Here is a 9,410-nt window from a genome sequence, read left to right on the forward strand (position 1 = left end):
TCTTTGAGGCTTCCCCTTTTGACTGCTGGTTACAATGGGTTGGATCATGCACTCTGCTGTCTCTTGCTCAGAAGTAACTCATACGTACCCTCATTCCGCTTGACCTCTCAGTCCTGCGGGGTGAGGATGAATTGAAATCTGAAGATCTTGAAAATCAAACAGCGGAGGTGTGGATTACGGAAAACAAGGACAGTGCTCTAGCACTGACGTGTCCTCAAGGACATGGAAAAATCAGATTCAAATATCCTGAAATCTGCTCAAGCCAAGCTTTAATTACTTATCTAGCTTCAGTCAGTGTCAGGCTTTGCAAGGCTGTTTCCCCCCACCCCCACTTAGTGATGTTAGTTGTTATTAGAGTTATAATCTCTTGATCTCATTAATCCAAGCAACAGTCCGCTTCCTGAAAGCCGGGTGGTATTTGATCCCCCTTCTGCCCCGGCTCATGGGCACAAATCAATGAGAGTTAGTCTCGCACACCTCCCATAAACGATGGGCAAGCGTCCTTGGCGGATGGGTTGTGTGTCTTGCCATTGTTTTTCTCCACGGTTGCGTGCCACCTGCTTATGCTTGTGATAACTCATTTCATTTCTCTGAGATGGCACACAACGTGTTCCTTGTAATCTCCTTTTTGTGCGGAGAGCTGGAGGCTTATTCAGTGTGTTCCCCACCCCCACTATGGTACCCTCTCTTAATTAAAAATATATATGAGAACATTAAAAGCAACCCCTAATCATCACACCATCACCATAACAGGATAAAACTCACAACCATACATCTGCAGCACACTAATTGATTAAATACTGAAACTCCATATGTGTCATATTTCTTATGATTTTACAGACATGCAAGTTATATTATAATGTTCATAAAGTGAAATGTTGTTATAGCTTTCTCTTCCTTTCTTTTATAGGTAAGGCATGATGTCTGTGCGAAAGGGAGATCAGTACTATTCCCTTCCAGCCTTTTTTCAGCCGGAACGCAGTTCTGGCCGCTTTCAGGTTGGCACCACTGCCGTTTTAAGAGAACAAGGGTTTGTGCTGAGTTCCGGCACCTATTTTTTTCTAGAAAAACAGCACCGGAAAACTTAATAAGCTATTTTTTGTAGGTAATTACACTCAGGTGTTAAAAGTCCATTACTCATTATTTCAAGAGATGGCATGAATTTCGACTATGTTAGATAGGACAGCGGCAACAAAAATAGTAACTCTTCCAATAATTCAATTTTGCCAGAATCGACTGAAGGACATTCAGTGAATAGGATGACTCATCCTGCTGAAATGGCTAGGCAGAGCCTTTCAAGTCTTCTGTCTCCGCATTTGGGGGCAGGAGCCATCCCACCCTCCAGTTCTGCTTTGCCCCAATCATCTTGGCAGGTCCCCTTTTCCCCTGTAAGGAATTTTTTTCCTTACTTTGTACCACTAACTGTGGCTTTTCCCCCTTAAGTTTTTGATACAGCCTGGAAAGCTGAATGAGCTAATTATCATAAGACTATATTAGTTTCCAGGGTGGTATATATAGTATATATTATTATAGATGAGGGGTGGGGGCCTGAAGGAAGAAGATGGCTGCTTAAACGGAGCTGTAGCTGGTGGAGGTGGGGGTGGGGGTGGGGGCTAGCTGTTGTTGTTTTTTGCCCCGGGTGAAGCCTCCACCACCTTCTGTCCTTTTTTTGAAACAGGATCTTTTGTTATGATTAAATGGCAAGTCCACAAGCACTTTGGAGTATTGCTTGCTTCTAATACAGCTGTTCTAATTTCTCTCTGTGTGTTAGGATCTGGAGGACAACATACATGTTTACACCATGTGAATACATAAAGAGGGCATACGATCAGCTATAAAAACTGAGACTTGTTTATACTGCAGATAAAATACTTGCAATGAAAGAAATGTGATGCTTCTATTCTTTGTTTTTTTTATTTTATTCCTTAGATTCTTAAACTGCAACCCTTTACAGTGGTATCTTGGTTCTCAAACGCCTTGATTCTCAAACACCGAAAACCTGGAAGTAAGTGTTCCGGTTTTCAAACAATTTTTGGAAGCCAAACATCCGATGTGGCTGTCGGCTTTGTTTCCAGGGCACCTGCACCAATCAGAAGCTGTGCCTTGGTTTTTGAACATTTCGAAAGTCAAACGGGCTTCTTGAACAGATTAGGTTTGGTGCTTTTGTTTTTGCTATTTATTTTGCATTTTTGTTTTTTGAGGCTTTTTTGTTTAATTTGTTTTTGTGACTGTGTAGAACCCAGTTCAGCTACTGATTGATTGATTGATTGATTGATTGATTGTGTGACTGCGGAAATGGATAAAAGCCCCCATTCAAACAGTGACTATCATCAGTGCAGCTAAAAAAAAAGTTTTTTATATATTTTTATCATATACAATACTGTCTTATTTATTTTATAGTACAGTACAGTGGAACCTCGGGTTACGTACCATCCTCCTTATGAACACTTCGGGTAACGAACTCTGCTAATCCGGAAGATGCTCCTGGTTGCGAACTTTGCCGCGGGATGTGAGCAGAAGTCGCGCGCCGGCAGCATGGCAGCAGCGGGAGGCGCCATTAGCGAAAGCGCGCCTCAGGTTATGAACGGTTTCGGGTTAAGAATTAAGTTTGTAACCGGAAGTACCACTGTACATTGATTATTGCTTTCATTTTATGGATCAATGGTCTCGTTAGATAGTAAAATTCATGTTAAATTGCTGTTTTAGGGGTTGTTTTTAAAAGTCAGGAATGGATTAATCCATTTTGTATTACTTTCTATGGGAAAGCGCGCCTTGGTTTTGGAACACTTTGGTTTTGGAACGGACTTCCAGAACGGATTAAATTTGAGAACCAAGGTACCACTGTACATGTCTACTCAAAGTAAGTCCCACTGAATTCAATGGAGGCAACTGTGTAAAGATTGTGCAGTCTTATACTGCAACCATAAGCATTTTTTAATCAGAAGTACGGTAAGTCCCACTGAGTTCAATAAGACTTATTCAGATAGACGATTGCTGCACACGGAAGCTCTACTTTTGACAAACAATTTACTTTTACTGGAAAGGATACTCATTTGCCCTTTGGTCATACAGTCACAATACTTCTTAAAGGTAAAGGTAAAGGTACCCCTGCCCATACGGGCCAGTCTTGACAGACTCTAGGGTTGTGCGCCCATCTCACTCAAAGAGGCCAAGGGCCAGCGCTGTCCGAAGACACTTCCGGGTCACGTGGCCAGCGTGACGAAGCTGCTCTGGCGAGCCAGAGCCGCACACGGAAACGCCGTTTACCTTCCCGCTAGTAAGCGGTCCCTATTTATCTACTTGCACCCAGGGGTGCTTTCGAACTGCTAGGTTGGCAGGCGCTGGGACCGAACAGCAGGAGCGCACCCCGCCGCGGGGATTCGAACTGCCGACCTTTCGATTGGCAAGCCCTAGGCACTGAGGCTTTAACCCACAGCGCCACCCGCGTCCCTCATAATACTTCTTAGGATTCCTGAAATGATCAACTACCTGACCCTACCTTGCAGAACTCTAGTGCTCTGCTTAAAAAAAAAGGAAAAAAAGAGTAGGGCATGTCTTACATCTAGGGAATACCATCCCTAGATGTATCCTCAACTGCATGAGGGACTAGGACCTCGACTGCATGAGGGACTAAGAAAGGAAGGAAGGAAGGAAGGAAGGAAGGAAGGAAGGAAGGAAGGAAGGAAGGACCTGGTCTTGGGTTCTATGAAAAACTCAATTAATTTTGGGCATGAAAAAGAAGGGGTTGGGAAGAACACAACTTTATCCTGGTGGGAAAACAATGAGTTGAAGATCAGAGGACAAGGCCCTTGACTCTGAAAACCTATGAGCAGAAGTCATGGCTACTAAGAAAACAGTTTTCAAAGTTAAAAACTTAAAGTACTTAAGGGCTCAAAAGGAGGACACATGGAGTCAAGAAACAAGGAAGGAGATTCTGACAAAACATCAGGAAGAACTTTCTGACTGTTAGAGCTGTTGGCAATGAAACAGACTCCCACAAGAAGTGGTGGACTCTCCTTCTTGGAGGTTTTTAAGCAGAGGTGGGAAGCTTTAGCTGAGATTCCTGCATTGCAGGGGGTTGGACTAGACGACCCCATGGGATCCCTTCCAGCTCTACAATTAAATGATTCTATGAACAGACAAAGCTAGATTTGGAAATTACATAACAGTAGTTACATTTTTATTCAAACCAAGAGAACAAAAACATATTAAGCCACTCTGAGTCTAAGAGAAAGCAGAGGAAAAAAATGAGGTGGGTTAATGTTCTCCAGTCCACTCTTCAAACTGAAATTAACAGTAAGTACCAATTTTCCTCTTTTGCCAGAGTGGATTGGAGTAGATGAAGTGAATAAGTGGCTGCAGAGCATTATTCCCTCAGGACAGGGTGGGATTCTTCTGCCTCAAAACCAAATATGAACAAACCTTTGTAGCACCTTTCTACGAAAAGCAACAAGGCCAGTCACATTCACACCATGCATTTAAAGCCCTATGATACCACTTGAATTCTCAGAGCTTCCCTCAGAGAATTCTGGGAACTGGAGTGGTGGATGCTGAGAACTGTAGCCACTTCTCAGCATCCTTAGTAAACCATCAGCCAACATCCCAGCAAACCTATCAGGGTAAATGCTAATTGAATAGACAACATTGTCTGATCTCTGCGCAAACAAATCTGGATGAATGTTCAATCAACAGGATGTCTAAAATTGGCTGTGGTGAAGCAGGGCAGGGGGGCAGAGGGTAGCCCAGACCCTCACTGACAGATATTTTTGAAGGTATACAATACGCCTCTGTGCACGATGAGCTTGTTTCTCCTACCCCTGCATTAACCTGTCTCCTGGATACTCCCTGAGCCCTTTCAATCTACACATCCTATATATTCATTCACATACCCCATCATAATAAAAGCATGGCCTGTTAAATAAGGAAGCCCTCTGTGAAGGACAGGTCATGGGTCTGCTTCCTGGTGACCCAGCTACTAGTAAGAGTTGGTGAGACCATTAGCCAGGTGTGACAGTTTGATGCCGGCAGTTTAATAGTCAGATAGGGACTTTTGGCCTAGTTGGACAGAAGGGGTGGCTAATCCTCCCAGGTCCAATACCTTTTCTCCTTGTTCCATAGATGTGCCATAGGTTTCTTCTGAAACTGGGTCTCAGTTGGAATTAGGGATTGTCTGTGGGTAGACAAGACTGAACAATTTGAGTGGGGTTAGCCTAGGCAGGACACACCAATTTTGATTCCCTGACAGAAGGGTTAGGATTCTAGAAGGGTATGGGAGTGTTTATTTGGGTAGTACAAGTCAATAGTAATGCTAGAAACAATTTAACCATCCAGTGACAAGTTTAAAATGTGACGTTAAGAATAACCCTAAATATCTCTGCAAAGTGTTTGTTTGAAACAAAGGGCTGCTGCACAGCTCCAGCTGTCCTGTGCTTTCCTGCTTGTCCCTTGCTTCTAGATGTGGGTCCAAGTGATTTTGCACATGCCTTGCAGCTTTCCCCTGGAAAACACATTCTTTACCACCGAATTGCAAGAAAAAGCCATCCATGGAGAACTCAATTGCTGTTTGGTCCAATTCAGCTGTAATCCACAGGTTTCCCCTGGGGAAATGGTAGAACAAGCAGAGGTGCGGATGAGCCCTAGAGTGTTGTGCTTTTCAGAAGTAACCACTAAGCTATAAGCTCATTGAGCGTAAACTCTAAAAGTTCCTTATCCTTCAGATAATGATAATACCGTGCTGCTATTAAACATAAACACAACCACAAACAGTTCTTTGAACTCCTCTTGCCCCTGAATTGTGCAGGCTGGTCCGTGAGACCTGCAGGTATAGGGCAGTATACAAATTAAATGAACAAAAATAAATTAAATACAGGGAGAACGGTTTAAAAATCAGTGCCTTAATTTTCATTTCCCCTCCTCCCCCTCGCTTTCCCTTTTTCCTTGTGTATCATGTTTCTCTAGATTGTAATCTTGCAGGTGGGGACTGTCTTGTTTTAATCATATGAAAGCCACTCAGATAACCCTTTTGGGTTGGTACCAAATACTCCAAAGGAGTAAATAAAATAATTTTCTGCAGGGGAACAAGTCACCCCATACGACCTACAGGAAAATTTATGCTGCCAAATTTTGAATGACCTAACCAGCCTTCTGTGTTATCGCATGCTCAAGTGGCAGGGGAAACCGTGTAAAAGGGGAGACTCTTCCAAGGCTGCACTCATAACTCCTGAGCTGTTCTACTGTATATGCAGCCTACCAGCAGCTCAGTAAACTTCCTTTTTCAAGTACCTTGGATCCTGAACGCCTTCATGCTCAGACGTCTTGGCTCCTGAACACCGCAAAGCCAGAAGTGAGTGTTCTGGTTTGTGAACGTTCTTTGGAACCCAAATATCCGATGGGGCTTCTGCAGCTTCCGATTGGTTGCGGGAGCTTCCTGCAGCCAATCCGAAGCTGCACTTTGGTTTCCAAACATTTTTGAATTCGAACGGATTTCTGGAATGGATTTTGTTCGACTTCTAAGGTACGACTGTATTGCCTTGGGGCAGGGCTGCTGTTATGTATTGGGTTTAATACATTTTATGTTACACGGCGCGTTCTAACCAATCGTATAAGCGTTGGTAGACGAACATTCTTATGGCAAGTAAGCGCATGCTCTTTCAACTGTCAACTGTCAACAACGGTCAGTTAATACTCGGCTTTATTATTGCGTTGTCCAGTCAGTTCGGTTCTTGTTTTCCTATGAGTGAGCTGTTGTCACTGACAAATGTTGAATAAACTTAGTTGAGGAACTTACACTGCCTTGGGCTTCTGACTTTTTCTGAACATTTAACACTAGTGACGAGCTCCCGCTGGCTGCCAGATGCCCAAGCCTGCACCGCAGCACCGCCGCCTGCCGCCTTGCAGTAAGTGCGACCTCACCGCCACACTGGACTCAGCAAATAGTCCCAGAAACGAGACCGCGCCTGCCGCGTCTTCGCAACCACCCACAATTGCACAAGCGACTGCCCCAGGTCCGAGGATCGCTACCAGTCATAGTTGGCTGCCACCAGATTTTGATATGAGCCATCCTGCAGAATGGCCGCAGTGGCTCCGCCGAATAAGGAGCTACGTCCAACTACAAGGCTGCACTAGGGAGGCAGACAAGGCAGATGTGTTACTGATGGTGCTGGAAAGTTCCGCCATCACTCTACTGGAAGGTCTGATGGCAGCCAGGGACATAGAGGCATGCACTGTCCATGCGCTGACACAGGCTATGACAAGGCACCTCGCACCTCAGCCAACTAAGAACCACCGCCGCTACGACTTTGCGCACAGAGAGCAACAAGCACAAGAGTCAGTGAGTGAATACATCACAGCGCTCTGGGCGATTGCAATGTATTGCTAATTCACTGACATCAAGGGACTTCTTGAAAGATTCATTAGACAGCCGTCTCTGCCGCAAGCTGCTGGCAAAAGACGATATCACGATGATGGAAGCAATGAATATGGCCACAGCCTTTGAGAAGGATAATGCCCACGAGGCGGCCCACAACCCACATAAGGAGAACTCACCACATCCAGCGAGACCGGTCGTCTTCCGTAGATTCCCACAATGAGGATGTCCACCGAGCTTTGGACTGATCCGACTGACACCAGTGCTCCCAAGCTATGAGAGCATCGTCGAACCAGCGATCATCTGATGCACCTTGAGGAACCTGCGCTAAGAGCTTTGGAGAAAACCAAGAGCATCAGACATGCAGATCCTGTGGCAGGAAGACTTACCGGACCAGCCCTTGCATGTGAAGGACATTGCCGCCGCAACCGTGAAGGATAGGCTGTTGTCCCACGTCTCAGACTGGGTGGGGAGGGGGTGGCCCGGGAAGCCGGGTCCAGAATTTTCATGCTGCACAGCCCGCAAGGATGAGCTGTCTACTCGCCAAGGATGTGTGCTATGGGGTAGCCATGTCATAGTCTGTCCCCCCCCCCCCCCGTTAAGGAAAAAAGTCTTAGAAGGGCTGCACGTGTCCCACCCGGGGATTGTCCGGATGAAGGCATTGGCCCGTAGCTATGTGTGATCACGGCCAGGCATAGATGCGGAGATAGAGGGCTGGGTGAAACGTTGCGAGCCTTGCCAGGTCTCCCGGCCGGATCCACCCAAGGCACCAGTACGATCCTGGGAGTCCACACAGTCCCCATGGTCTCAGGTGCACGTGGATTTTGCAGGGCCTTTTCAGGGCCAGCACTTCCTAATAGTAGTTGACTCTCAGTCCAAGGGGCTCGAGGTGGTGCCGACCTCAACCATGTCCGCTAGAGTTACTGTAAACGCGTTCAGGAAGCTATTTGCGACACACGGCTTGCCAGACATACTGGTGAGTGATAATGTAACCAAGAATGGAATCCACATTCGTTCTGCTCCTTTTCACCCGGCCACTAACAGCCAAGCTGAACACATGGTCCGTACTACCAAAGATGCGCTTAGGCGCATGGTGCATGGAGACTGGACTCTCTGGTTAGCGGAGTTCTTATTGCCCCAACACATCACCCGAAGCACAGTGACCGGCTGGAGCCCGGAGGAGTTGCTTATGGGGAGGAGGCTCACTACCCTCCTTGATTGTATGCACCCCGACCGGGCTCTTGAGCAATGGCCATCCACTATGGTGCGGGGGGGGGGCTCCAAGAGGGTTCTCCCTGGGGATACTGTGTACCTCTGAAACTATGGGTCTGGACAGGGTTGGGTCCCTGGTATCATTGCCCGCTGTACAGGTCCGGTTTCCTACAAGGTAGGGTTGGAGGGGTACTGGTTTGGAAGAGACACATCAGCCATATCAGAGCCAGAGCACCTCCGAACATGGAATTTCAAGCGGAACCAGAGGACAGAGAAATGGGTACTTTGGGAGTTTCTGTGCCCAGGCCAGGGTGGGAACCAGACGGGTTGCCGGTGACTGAGTTACCCCAGCAGGGCAACTTCAGGCCAGAATCCTCAGTGGCTCCATCAGCAGTGACCCCTTTGGAGCCGGCCTCGCTGACTGCCCCACTCAGACCGCAGGTACCGGAGGAACCTCCTGGGTCACCCACTTGGGCACAGGAACTGTGACGGTCCCAGCGGGAGCAGAAAAGGCCAGCACACCTTGATGACTACGTTTGTTCCTTTTGTTAGGAAGTTAGGGGGAGGAGTGTTATGTATTGGGTTTAATGCAGTTTATGTTACAAGGGGTGTTCTAACCAATCGTAGAAATGTTGGTAGATGAACATTCTAAAAGCAAGTAAGTGCATGCTCTTTCTACTGTCAACGGTCAGTTCATGCTTGGCATTATTATTGCGTTGTCCAGTCAGCTTGGTTCTTGTGTTCCTATGAGTGAGCTGTTGTCACTGACAAATGTTGAATAAACTTAGCTGAGAACTTATACTGCCTTGGGCTTCTGACTTTTTCTGAACAT

At 46.4% G+C, this 9,410-nt stretch overlaps 1 protein-coding gene and 1 long non-coding RNA gene across 2 annotated transcripts in view; both read right to left on the minus strand.

The window, feature by feature from the left end:
- The window catches only part of VSIG4 (V-set and immunoglobulin domain containing 4), a 31,791-nt gene extending 24,103 nt beyond the window's left edge, over nucleotides 1-7,688 (minus strand). Inside the window, exon 1 of the mRNA XM_083423800.1 lies at nucleotides 6,283-7,688. Coding sequence (XP_083279926.1) covers nucleotides 6,283-6,466 — 184 coding nt within the window. The 5' untranslated portion in view covers nucleotides 6,467-7,688. The remainder of the gene's footprint in view (nucleotides 1-6,282) is intronic.
- LOC310669795 lies at nucleotides 814-5,068 on the minus strand. The gene is made up of 2 exons (XR_014507397.1): nucleotides 4,890-5,068; nucleotides 814-1,008 (listed from the first exon to the last, which is right to left on the minus strand). It is a non-coding gene; the product is annotated as an uncharacterized lncRNA (long non-coding RNA).
- Nucleotides 7,689-9,410: the final 1,722 nt, after the last annotated feature.

This window comes from Podarcis tiliguerta, assembly GCF_965153285.1.
Source record: "Podarcis tiliguerta genome assembly, chromosome: Z".
Lineage (NCBI taxonomy): Eukaryota > Metazoa > Chordata > Lepidosauria > Squamata > Lacertidae > Podarcis > Podarcis tiliguerta.